At 35.4% G+C, this 13,586-nt stretch overlaps 1 protein-coding gene across 2 annotated transcripts in view; it reads right to left on the reverse strand.

Annotated features, from left to right (window-relative positions):
- Window positions 1-13,586, reverse strand: part of LOC110102954 (lysine-specific demethylase 5D) — a 104,345-nt gene that overhangs the window by 43,251 nt on the left and 47,508 nt on the right. For both annotated transcript variants that reach the window (XM_020831477.2, XM_028695408.1), the window contains exons 9-13: window positions 8,605-8,757; window positions 8,327-8,518; window positions 8,176-8,241; window positions 7,701-7,796; window positions 2,631-2,717 (exon numbers count right to left, since the gene is read on the reverse strand). In XM_020831477.2, the coding sequence (XP_020687136.1) occupies window positions 2,631-2,717; window positions 7,701-7,796; window positions 8,176-8,241; window positions 8,327-8,518; window positions 8,605-8,757 (594 nt within the window). The remainder of the gene's footprint in view (window positions 1-2,630; window positions 2,718-7,700; window positions 7,797-8,175; window positions 8,242-8,326; window positions 8,519-8,604; window positions 8,758-13,586) is intronic.

Raw genomic sequence — 13,586 nt, forward strand, 5'->3', positions numbered from 1 at the left:
TTGGGCAGCCCACTAGTGGGTTTGGTTGGGTCTTTTGCTTGCTTTAAGTAGGGATTGAGGGGGGATTTCTAGGGTTATGCATTTGGAGTTTTCTCTTAGCCTCTTAGTTTCCTTATCTTGTTTTTCTAGGGAGACCTTGTCCTTCTCGAAGTGAACAAATTATATCTTTCTTTTGTGTTGAACTTGCTTCCCTTTCAATACTAAATGGATTCCCTTCTCTTTTTTATGATTGTGCTCTAATTTTGAGAGTTTTCCTTCAAAGTTTTGGAGGGTTTGTGCCCTAATCCGAAAATCATCAAAGTGCACAACTCTAAGGATTTTACCGTGGAAAATCTTTGCTTTTGATCTTGTTTTGTTCCTCTCATGCTCATTTGAGAGAAATTAGGGCAAAAATCGAATTGGTGAAACCCTAGGGCGTATCAGGATGTTCATAGATTGAGGAGCAGAATGATTACTTTTATAAAAGTGAAGTGGAAGAACAAAACATCAAAACAAGCTACATGGGAAAAAGAGGATAATATGAAACAATGGTTTCCTCATCTGTTTGAAAAGTAAAAAGGTTGAATTTTGGGGACGAAATCCTCTTAAGAGGGGAAGATTTGTAAGAACCAAAAATTTCAGGTATTGTTTAAATAAATAGGTATTATCGAGATTTATGTTATATGCTAGTTTAACTAATATTATAACATATATATTAACTCAAAATCTGAAGGGAAGCATTCCAGAGCAGAGCCTTTGGAATGGGACGGTTTGGGATTTGGGCGGTTAGATGATGGCTGGGGCCCACTATCCACTAGTGAGTGTAAACCGTGGATAATTCCTATTGTTCTAGTGTTTCGCTGGGAGAAAAAGGGCTGGAGAGGAAGCACTTCTGCAAGCAATTCCCTAGCAATTCACTGGAGAAGGTTGAGGCCGCATGCAGGAAGGAATGTAGTGGAATTTGGTTCGGCCAGAGCAAGTTTCTGCAGCGGTAACCGGAAGGAAATAGGGAGACTTTCAGCACAGTTGTTGAAGGAAAGGATTTGATTTCTGTAAAGGAAGATTTATGCATTTCCTTTTTGGAAGGAAGGCTAGTGAAAGCAGTGTAATTCTGATTCTGTGAAATACATTGAAGTACGTAAACTTGCAACTCATTGTAAAAACATTTGTTAAGATTTAAAAATGATTAATATGAAATTTTATGATCAATTGTAGTTTGATATCAGGGTGAGTATGAATTGATGATATGGTGAAGGAAGTTTAAGAGAGGAAATTTAAAAGATAGAAAAAGGTGAGAATCTTACATTTCCCTTATCTTTTATACTAGTTCTATTCAGTAAGGTTCTTATGCAAATTATAATTTAGGGTGACATCGATTATAAATTCTTATGCAAAGAGGATGCTTTGAAGTGACTTATAATAGATGAAGAATAAGAAATAAAGATTTGGAAGAAGCAACCCGTTTAGAAGGTAAGTAATGCAAATTAAAGTCTTAAATGTAATTCTTGTTAATTTCTACATTGTATGTTGGTATTTGCATGAATGCAAGAAAAATATACATTACAAGTAATTTTATGATAAAGGATGTTCTTAACCTAGTTTCCATATATGAAAGATCTCTAATGTATTTGAATCACGAGACTTTCAAATAAGAGTTGTTGTGTTTCATTAAAGATCTTGTTATTTGGAAATATTTTGGAAAGAATTTATATTCTTAACATATGGTACACTGTTTCATTACACAAATGGTTAACATAAAAAGATCTTTATGAAAGCAACAATACAAGTATGAGTTATGTCATAAAAGTATATTAAATATCAATTTAATATAAAATTTGGCTATATATATGATGTATGACTTACAAGGATAGTTGGGACAAAAGGGTTCTCAAATATGTAACTACCTTATAAGTGGGGCAAAAGGGACCCCAAAAAAAATGATACCTGCATAGCAGGTGGGGCAAAAGAGACCCCTAATGAGGCAAAAGGGACCTCTATAGAATTCAATGACGATAATGCTAGGTTTTCTTGGGCTCCATTGAATTTGTTTATGAAAAAATAGCCAAACTTTTAATGAGAAAAATTGATATTCAGTATGGATCTAAGATAACAGTTAAAGGTAAATGCCAAGTGAGATGTTTTGTTGTTTCTCTAGTAGTTTAAAATTGTTATCCATGTTCTAATGCTCTTAAATTGTTTACATGCAAGTTTAATACTAAATATAACTGCATAACTTACTAAGTCTTATAGCTCACCAGTATTTTCATTACTAGCTGTTGTTACAGGAAAATGGAAAGAAAGGTGGTTGCTGACTAGGTTCAAGTATTTCTATCCTAGATGTTAATTGTGTTTCTGTTTGAAAAACTAAACTAGAGGTATTGGAACATTCTCATGAAGTGTTTGTTTGGATTTTTCCTTAGTGGCTCTGTAATCATATTATATGGATGTTTAAAACTTTTAAATGCTTCCATTGTTATACCAGTTGAGGTTTATGATATATTTTATGTAAACATTCAAATGATGAATTGTTTCACGCTACAATACTGTTCATGGGTATTGTGGGTTGTTACAGCTTCACACTGTGCTTAGAAAATAATCGGGTTGATATAAAATTAATATAATAAGAGATTATCATAGGAAAACCTGCATACCTCTGACATTAGCCTATTTAAGGAACCAATATCCATTGCTCTAGGTCTTTCCCGGAAAAAGAATGATTGCACATTCCTCATCCAGACCTGCATCATCGTAAATATTTATATAAACATCTGACAAGAAATCTAAAAGTGAAATATGTATCAATATGCTGAAAATTTTTTGGACTACTATTATATGATTTGCTAGCTTGATTTCATGGAGCTTATACTTCAATAACAAAAGAAGTTACCGAGTAATTAAAAAAAAGACAAGAAAAAATAGGAATTACTCCAAAAACATAAATGAAATTTCCAACATTATCAAAGTGAGAATAATCTATTAAACTACCCATACGCTATAAAGGAGATTATAAAGCAGCAAACTGGATAAACGTACATCATTACGGGCATTGCCCGTCGAAAAATATATCAGAGCATTTGATGCATATAAAAAGAAGCTTAGATGGCACCTCAAACAGATACAACATTTCAAAACTGTCTTGCACAGAAATTTTGTTTACAACATTGAACAAGAACCATGGCCTTTTAAGCAAAACCAAAATTTTTCCTAGCATGCAGTCAGACTCAGTAGAGTGAGAGGGGCAGAATAACACAATAAATGAGAACTGATAAAGTAATTCGTTAGGCAAACAGAAAGGATGGGCTGATTGACCAGGGTTTAGATCTGGTTAGTAGAAGCCAAAAAAAGAGCTACACTATATAAAATTTTGTCTGGGAGATACAATTATATAGTTGTTATTTTATCCAAGTACAGGTGCTGGAATAGCAGTTTTTCAAACGTTAATGAAAGGCATGTTACCCTGTATTCTACTAAATTTCCTATCAGCATTTGTGAAAGACGAATTGAAGTATTTAACAGGTGTCAAAAAGCTAACCAGTTTATGGGATGTTTCAATAAATATTTAAAAAAGACAAATTCATACCAGTAGAATAATATATTCGTAGAAGCTGAGCTTGAAATTATGTCAAATAGTTAGAACCCACGATTTCTTAATATGATTCACTGTTAATAAGTCTGATGATTCATTTTAATTCAGAACAAAAGCATTCCCAGAGAATGTAAATGTGCCTTGAAACTTGTTCACCCTTAAGAAAGGAAATGTTGTGATAACGCATGAACCCTCGCTCTCGCAAGCTTTTAGGTCTCATTTTTTCCGAGGTAGATTGGATTTTAATTTAACCAGATTTCCTCCGATGATTGGCATCAGGGTTTATTTAATTTTGGTGTTTTGCTTCCTATCAAGGCAAGCCCTTATAATTAATTATCTCTTTTAACGCATAGAAGTGCACTCTCAATTAAGGATGAAAGTATATTTAATTATGCAAAAGTTTTAAATTTGATTGTAGGGGGGATGAAGGTAAACCCGATCAAGATCCCATGGTCCTATCATCCTGGATATACTATGGGTTTCAGCCTACTAGCGGTGACAACCGTCGATTGTAGTGTACAAGGAATATAATTAGCAGTCATGTGTTGCCTCCTCTCAGAGATCCCAAGTAAACTGAAGTAGTTAAATATAGGTTTTAGATTGGTTATGGTTTGGGGCTCATGTTTATTAGATTGCCCATTAATTTGTTTAATTTGTGGCTTACGGCTCCAATTAGGAGTTTCATGTATGCTTGGTTTTGGGGTCGGGGCTTGCAGCTTTCATTGAAAGTAGCCCATGTAGCAGGTCTTATTGCATCACCTGGAAGAAACTCATATAGCGGGTCTGAAGGCCTCTATTAGAGGTTGCTCATGTAGCGAGATTTAGGGTTAGGTTACTTTAGAAGTTTCCTTAACATGCGGATTTTACTGCTTCCCTTTGGAAGTAGCCCATATAGCGGGTATTACAACTTAGCCTTATAGGTTAAGATGCCCATTGGGGGGGAAGCCTAGGATTAGGTTGTTGCCTATAGATTTCCCCTAAAATCGAACTTATGACTTTGGTTGGAAGTTGCTGGAGGATTTAATTTCAGATGTCCATCACTTCACATAATAGATTTGTCTAGTGAAATAGTTAATAGTAAGATACATTATTTCTATTAAAAATGACTTATAGGGTTTAGGTTAGCGAGACATAGTTTTATACACTTCCTTATTCTGACACTGACATCAACGGTTTGTTTTGCCAGCTTTGCTTCAGTACTAGCTTGTAGTTGTAGTTGTTTTGACATTTACTAGCTAGTAGCTATTCTCTACTTTAGCTTTCAGCAGTGTGCTTGTTTTATGCTCGTAGTTTTCTTTTGCCGCAGTAGCTTGTTTTGTTTTCTTATTAAAGCCCTATTGTTTGTTCAACACGTGCTTTTCTTTACTAGTTTGGTTTTTTTTTTACCCGGTGCTAACTTTTGTCCACTTGTTTGCAGGTGCTTGTAGCCACTAATTGCAGGAGCTTACAGTTGTAGCGTTTACTAAGAGCTAGAGCTTGCCAGGAGCTGGAGTTTATTTTTTTTTTTTTTTTTTTTTTTGGATTTTTGGAGTTTTTCTTTCTGTTTTGTTCTTTGTTTAGTTTTTTAGGAGTTGAGTTTTAATGTCGATTAGTGAAAAATATTTATTTTTTGTTCTTTTATTTTATTGCATTAATTAATTAAATAATTAAATGATTTTAAATTTATTTTAAAATTAACCGCTAAGCTCGTTAATTAAACTGCATTTTAAAATTATTCAATTAATTTTGATTTAATTATTAATTGAAAATTAAATTTTAATTTCTCAATTAATTTGATTAAAGTATTTATTTTATTAAAAGTTAATTAATTTTTTTAATAATTTAAGTTAAAATGTGAGTTTAAATTGTATTTTAAAATTATTCAATTATTGATTTAATTAATTTCTTAATTAGTCTAATTAACTTTATTTTGACTATTAATTGAATTTAATATTAAATTTAATTAAATGAGGGTTTATTTTAAAATTAATGAGTTTTAATTAATTTTTTTGAATTTCATTTTAAGTGGTTAATTAACAGATTACAAGTTCTCTTGGAGATTTAAATTTAATTAGTTAGCTTTGTTGATTAAAGATTTTAAATTTAAATTCATTAGTTTAATTAATTAGTTAATCAATTTAATTAATATTCAATTTGATTTTTAATTAAAATTATTTGATTATATATTATTTATTTATTTATTTTAGTTAGCTTAATTAATTGAGTCAATTAATCATTTGTTAATTAAATTTGAAATTTAATTTGTTAAAAGATTTCATTAATTAAGATAGTTAGATATTACTTAGTATTACTACTTTCTACAATAATAATAGTAAAAAAGAAAAATTAAATAATAATAATCATTATAATTTATTATTATTTTTATTATAATTATAATAGTTATATGCTCCTTATTGTTTCAAGAAAAGAAAAATCAAGAAATTGTTTGGATGTGGGCTTGTTCACAAGAGACATGAACGTGGCTAAGAGAAGGATTCGTTCCTTCATGAATAGGGGGAGAGTGTCGCGATTCAATATTGAAAGCCAGATTGGAGATCCTTGCTTGCGTGTATAAGAAGTGTGGCTTCGGATTTTGTTTGCTTGAGACGGGCAGAGGAATCGAGTGCGGAGGAGACGGATAGGCCGAAGGCTCGTTCGGACTGGTAGACGGATGCTTGGGCCACTTGTGCTAGAGGAGAGGGCTTTGGACAGAGAGGACCACCCCATGTGGGAGTTGGATGTTGGGCTCGGTGGAGTGTGGTTGACGGAGGCGGAAAGGGCCGCTTGTGCCAGTTCGCACATGGGAGCTCGGTAGCAAGCTCCGGCGGTGTAGCTTGTTCGTGCAAGACAAAAGCCAGAGGCAGGGATCGGGCATGATCATGTTGGAGACACGGGTGTGTCTGCGGGCTCAAGAAGTGTCCGTGAGGCTCACATAATGGCTTGAGTGACGGAATTTGCTTGCGTACAAGACAGGGAAACTAGAGCCCAAAAACCGAAAACTCAATCTCTTCTATCTCTGTAAGCATAAAAAAAACTTTCATTCGTTTCTTCTTTACTTTATGCCAATTGCGACGGTTTTACTTTCGAGATCATGGAGACGTGAGACGACGTGGTTCCATTTACTGCTGACGTGTTTATTTCTTTTCTTTTTTTTCTTAAGTGCATGAATTGGCGAGCATGAAATTTGATTAAGTTACATGCAATACTCTATGGAATGGATTTAGTATAACTAACAATCTGCCGAGCATCAAACCGATCGAGTCAAATTAATGAGTTTCTCCCTCGACTCATAACAGTGGCAAAACTCAATCTCTCTTATGACTTATTTCTGAGCTAAGTACTTTAATTTCTCAATGCTCCAGAGGGCTCAACACATTCAAAATCTCATAAGACTCAGAGACCATACAAGTTGAATAGATGAGAGAATCCTTACGGTCTAGATATTTCACATTGAAGTGCTATCATTAACTTGAATGTCCGTATGATTCATTTGTCTTCTCATCCTATATATTATAATCGTGTCATCTAACATCAGGATGGACCATGCAAAACAACATAGTCCACCAAGTTACTTTAAAGTCTTCCATTATTCCGTGCTTGAACTCATTTTGGAACTTGTCCTACAGTATGAAACCTAACTCTTTTCTGCTTTCCCAAAATATAGTGCCCCATAGTGGTTAAGGCAATAGTTGAAGCGTCCTTTGAAGTTGGTCCTAGTAACACATAGTAGCCTTCCAACTCTACAAGTCTTCATGACGGTCATAAAACCTCTACAAACATTTAGGATCTCAATATCTCCATAAGGTTTATACCGTAGATCGTTCAGAGCACTTAAAGATACAATGTTCACTCTCAAATCTAGCACATATTTCACTTCATAAGTTTTTTTTTTTTTTTTTTACATAGATTTGAGCAAAACTATTATCTATATTTCAAAATAACTAGCATAATCACAAAAGCAGTTCAGAGTTAGATCATACTTTCATGCTCTGCTATAACAATGCAAGTATGCTCTGTCATGTGAACTTCAAATGTAATTTGCAACAACATAAGCTATTAGATTTCAACATCAATGACAAGGCTAAAGAAATAAATTTGAAGAAACTAGAAAATAAAGAATGAAAAATAATTAACTTATACGAATAATAATGCTAACCTTCGCAGAAGAGATTTCAGCTGCTAATATTTTAGTTTCTTCTACGTCAATTGGAAACTCCATAGCTTTGGATAGTATAACTTCCATTTTTCCGATCTATAATACATAAAGGAAATAGTTACTCAAAGGAGTTGAATCCTTTTATATGCCCAAACAAAAAGCGTTAGCAGCAAGCAGTAACAAAATTAAAAAACTGCAGCCAGACTCATGATTACAAAAGAGAAGGGAATAATTAGCAGTCACAAACTATAGGAGAGCATGGTAACTGAGATAGACATGATAGGTTTCCACTAAAAGCTACATTCAAATAATTAATAATCAAACAAATCTGTAAAAAATAAATAAAACGCAAAAGAACCTAATTATCCGACCCAAAAAATCACAGAGAAAACTCCAGGGACAATTTTTCTACAGATACGTTTCAAGAATACAACAAGTATGCTGAAAGAAAATAAGTAACATTGATCTCACTTACATCTAAGCGAGATGAAAAAGCTTTTCTTATTTCAGTAACCAGCTTCTTTGCAACATCTGCATATCCCTGAAAATTAAAGACTAACCGTTGTGGAAGTTTTTTAAAAAGAGGACAAAGAAATCATATATCTGTGAGAAACAGCATCTAAAACCTTCAACTTTAGAAGACCCGGCTCATAACAGGGTATAGGATCAATGCTCAGCACCTCGTCAATCTGGTTTAAAGATATTTTACCAACATTATCGTTCCTAGAAAGGGAGGAACTCTCCACTCGAAAAAGATAATCTTTTACACTGAGCGCCCACTTCTGAGCATCAATCAATTTACTGGAAACATGGCGCACCTGGTACATTCCAAGAACAATAGAAATAATATAATATAAGTATGTTAATTAAGGAAATTGAAGAAGTGATGGATATAAAACCATACTGGATCCATGTCATGCCCACCCCAAAGAAATTGTTCAGCTTCATTCAGGATAGCAACATAAGCACTATTGGAGAACGGGATCTCAAAAAGATTGCAAGCCTTGGAAAGCCAATCTTCTGCAAGTTCAGCAAAAGTGACTTGTCCATTTTTAACCTAAATATGAGATGTAGTTTCAGCGCCCAATATATGTAAGAGAAAAGCACTTGATTTTTTTGCAATATAATAACAACAACAACAAGCCTTTATCTCACTACATGAGGCCAGCCACGGAAATCTTTTTTCTCCATTGTGTCAGGTAAAGAGTCAAATTCTCATTTAAATCTAACAAAAAAAAGGTCATTTCTAATACTCTCTAACCAAGTCTTTTAGCAATGAAATTATTATTTACAACCATTAGAGAACAATGGAACAAGAAACTTCATGTCAGCATCAGCAAATTATTATACTTCCCTGCCAACAATACAGACATGTCGATGTCTAATCAAGGAATATAAGTCATGAGATGTCACATCTTAAAAATAGAGTTCATGTTGATTTAAAGACGAATTAAATGATTTGCCAAAAATAGAGTTCATGTTGATTTAAAGACGAATTAAATGATTTGTAAAAAAAAAAGACGAATTAAATGATTTGCCAAACACATTTGAAAGCGACAATAAGAAGGATAGAATTGGCAACAGCCAAAGAAATAAATAAGATAGCACATGGGAAAAAAAAAAATACACGAGCATATTAAATTCTTGATATAAATACACAACAAAACCAGAGGTCTGTTAAGAGGACAGAAAAACAGTTGGTGTGTCCGCTGCAAGTCCACAATGGATGCCCGAACCATGGACCTGCATTTGACTACGGCGGATGCCCGAGTCATAGGCACACCTGTGGAACTAAGGTGGCCAAGCCTTCACTATAAAGTCTTAGTTGCGCGTTCATCATAAATCTAGACTTCAAGAGAAGATGATTATGATAAGTAGTCTGCCAATTTGGTAATGTAATAATGGAATATGAGATCAAGTCCTTGGTACTGCAACTGCCCATCTAGAGGGAAGGGACAATAGAGGGTTGTCAAGAGGGAAATATAACAGCTAATGTGCCTTCTACGTATGGGGTGGATGATAAACTTATGGGATTGCATTCGATTGTGGTGGGAAAGTCATGGTCATAGCAATGCATTTATGGAACTAGGAAGATAGAAATTTTGGCAAGCAAGCCTGAGTTGTAAATTTGCCAATAGTCCATGCTTTTGGATGAGTTGGTACTAAATGGTCCCAGATCAATTTAGTGGTTGTTGATATGGTAATTGTAATCGTTATTTGAGAAAGCTTGGATGGCAAATTAATATTCTTCTAAGTCTGCTATGTAAAGCATCAGGTCTTGTGATTTATGGAAATAGGGATGAGTTTGGGACTTTGTTGATTTTTTACCTATATTGGAGTATGTCTTGATGATATATTTGAATAGACGAATCCATCACGTTCAAATTTCCAAATATCAATGTGATCACAATTTAGTATTTTATGACGTTACCAAATTTTGGTTATTTTTATTATAGTAAGTAAGAATTGCGAGGCATGTAAAAAAACCACTCAATTGCTTAATGAAAGTTCATATTCAACTCAAACTTGTGTGTATGGTTGAATGCAGATTTTTTGAGTGTGGAGCATATATTGATTGGCGATTGCCACAAGAAGACTTCTCATTGTATCTGTCTGAGACCTAAAATTTTTATTTGGTGACTTCCTCCCTTGCTACTTTAAAACAACATAATTTATGAAAGGTTTGCACATGTGAATGATTTGTGGGTATTTTATTACAATATGAATTTTTAATTACAGTGAGAGTCTTGATCAACATATTGTTTTATTTGATTTCCATGTTAATGCAAAAATTTTGTTTGAATGATCTTCAAATTATCATTTTGAATGAATTGTATATGCTACAAATCTTCCTTAAAAGAGAGTTTGCCTAGATTGAACTTAGTGGACTTTACATCTATCTTTGGTGTGCAGCTTTGGTTCGTAACATTCCAAATCTAAGTTGAGAAATTTTAGACAACAAGACATCCTACATCAGATTTGATACCCTAGCCCTTAAGGTCACATCATCATATCAACTAAAGGGAGAACATAATAATTAAGTCAATCAACAAGACAAAAATAATATACAAGGTATAAAAAAATTTCAGTAAGCTATAATTCTAGGTAAAAGATATATATCAATCATAAGGATTAAAATAGTATTCCTACTTTAGAAAGAATATATAATCAATGGAATTTTCAATTTGGGTTGATAATTAAGAGAATTTCTTCAAAAGATACAATGTCACAACCTGGCCCGGAGACTCGAATTAACGAGTCGGGAACAGATGGTCGATGATTGACTAAATTTTTAATTACTAACTAACGATTTTCAATAAACAAAAAGAGACACTTTATACGTTATCACAAAATTATCTTGATTGGGCACGAATCTCGAGGCAAAATCAGTTCAGAAACTTCAAAAATTAATTTCGATAGCATATGAACTCCGATTTCAGCGAGCTTATAGTCAAACTGAGCGTCTCGGAGATACGAATCCAACGACACCAAATTCGACCCAATCCGAGCCCAAATGAGTCTGAATCAAGGACCCGAAGCGCTGTTGGAAGGTTCAAACCGCAATTTGAGTTACCAAACGGTCTCCGATTTTATCGAGCTTATACTCGAATCGAGCGGCTCGACGAAACGAATCCAACGAGCCCAAGATCGCTGAATTCCGACATCATTAAGGCCTTCAAATGTCCTACGAACGATGCACGATCGAAGGGTTCAATATCAGCCGTCCATTCAAACCACTCCCTATGCGATTCACGCCCTGATCATCAAGACTAATTGTAACAAGGCCAATGGCCAGCTCCAGAAAAACTATAAGAATATGGAGCCTCTTCTAAAGCACCAAAGGGGACTCATAGTGTAGAGAGTAGAAGGAAGCAAGAGGAGGAGAAGGGAAGAAAGGCTCCTCCTCGACTACCGCCGGGAGCTCTGTCCGGCCGCTGAAGAACTCCGGACCTCTGCCCGGATTCGGAAGAGTACGCCAGAATTGCTGGCCCTAACTTCCATGGGATGGCGGAAATTCTTTCCCAATTTACAGCAGAGTTCCTCCTTGACGGGCCGGGAAAATCCGCCTAGTGAAGCCGGGGGAGTTTTCCTTCCTTTGGCCACGCAACAGAACGGTCAAGCTTCTACCCGACGTCGGAACCTTCACTCTTTCGCGCAAGTTTCTATCGCGACACGCGGAGCTTGTAACGGTTATGCGACTTCGCTGGACTCTACTGCGAAAATGGATTCTTTTCATCGTTGGACTTCTACTGAAGCTGGTCCTTTCTTGATCTTCGTCGTCAGACTACAGTCTTTTCCCGACACCGTCCGGCGCAGCCGACTACGAGTCCTCCTGACTTTATGTCCGCCCGCCGAACCTACAGTGCATGTCCGACTTACGTCGCGCCGCCGACTACAGTCCTTCTGACTGTGTCGTGCAGCCGGACTATGGTCCTCTTCTGCTTGCGTCGGCCGCGCGACTCAGTCCCTTGTGACCTCCGTCGCCGCCGACTAGTGGTCCTCCTGCTGACTTAAGTCGCCGCCGACTACAATCCTATTGTGACCTCGAGTTGCCGAGCCGACTAATGGTCCTCCTGACTTAACGTGCCCACCAACTTACAAAGCGGTACCGAGCGACTCCGTCGCCGCCGACTACGGGTCCTCCGACCAAATGAACATGTATATAGTGATTCTTTTGTTATTCATGATCATGGTAATGGTAGCTCTAGTAAAATGTACATCAAGGCTAGAGGCCGTTTCTGCCCAAAGGAAAGGGCCGTTGCATTTGGTAATCGAGCTACAATATTAGTGGATGTCATTCAAACTGGGTAGGCCTCGCGTGGTTTTCCCTGCCTGGTTCAGGGGTTTTCCACGTAAAAATCTTGGTGTCTCATAAATGCTAGACCCTCTCTCTAATCTGTTGGCGTGCCGGATTTTCATACAACGCTAAGACGATAAACTTTATATGTCTCTGTCGCCCGCGAATGACTGCTAGACGGCAACAACACTAAAAGTCTCAAATTTGAAACAAATGTGAATAAAATTATTTAAATACATTTCTTGCAGGGTGCGTCGCGCCTATGAATACACATCTTTCACATCTTCCTACTCAATTGTAGTTAGATTGAATTTTATAGCTTGAATTATTTTTTCAATAGGAAGGATGCGAGTCATAAAAGAACCAGTGAGTATTCATGGCTTCTAAAACTATAATAATCTCAAGGCACTTGTTAGACAAATGGCATGATGCATTTTTCCAAACATAAATAATTTTATTTTCAAACCTTCCATTGATAGTGCATATACATATATCCATCTCTTTAGTCATATCATTATCCCATAATCTTTAGTCATATCAATATCTTCTTAAAATAATAGACCGTCATAAAAGGTCACCATCTAAAAATGATATTAATGAAGGTACTTCCTTTTTATATTTTTCTTTTTATTTTGCCTTGTTTCCATGTATGGTGCACTGGGTACATTGCGTTCCCCAGGTTAGTATGATGAGGGGTTGGCTCCATCAGTCAACATGCACGATAGCAAGCATGTCTATTTTATCATAGTAATTTTATCTTCTTCAAATTCATTTTCATAGTTAATCTAATATAATGAAACATCAGCGATATAAATGAATGGATGATATCTGGTTATAATATTAAATTCAAGTGCTTCTAAATTCATCATGATCAGTTGTCTTTGGAAAAATAAAATCATAAAATTATTTCATAAAACATTATAATAAGCAATTAAATAGATAATAGTATTTGATGCATCATATGTAGGAGAAGCAAATATCATTATTGTCATTAAAGACATGAGTACTCACCTTTTGTGAACTTAGGAAATACATCTGCTTTCACTTTTACTCCTAATTCCAATGATGATAGATTTAAAGCGACGCAT

The sequence above is a fragment of the Dendrobium catenatum genome, unplaced genomic scaffold (genome assembly GCF_001605985.2).
Source record: "Dendrobium catenatum unplaced genomic scaffold, ASM160598v2 fragScaff_scaffold_631, whole genome shotgun sequence".
In the NCBI taxonomy this organism is placed as follows: Eukaryota; Viridiplantae; Streptophyta; class Magnoliopsida; order Asparagales; family Orchidaceae; genus Dendrobium; species Dendrobium catenatum.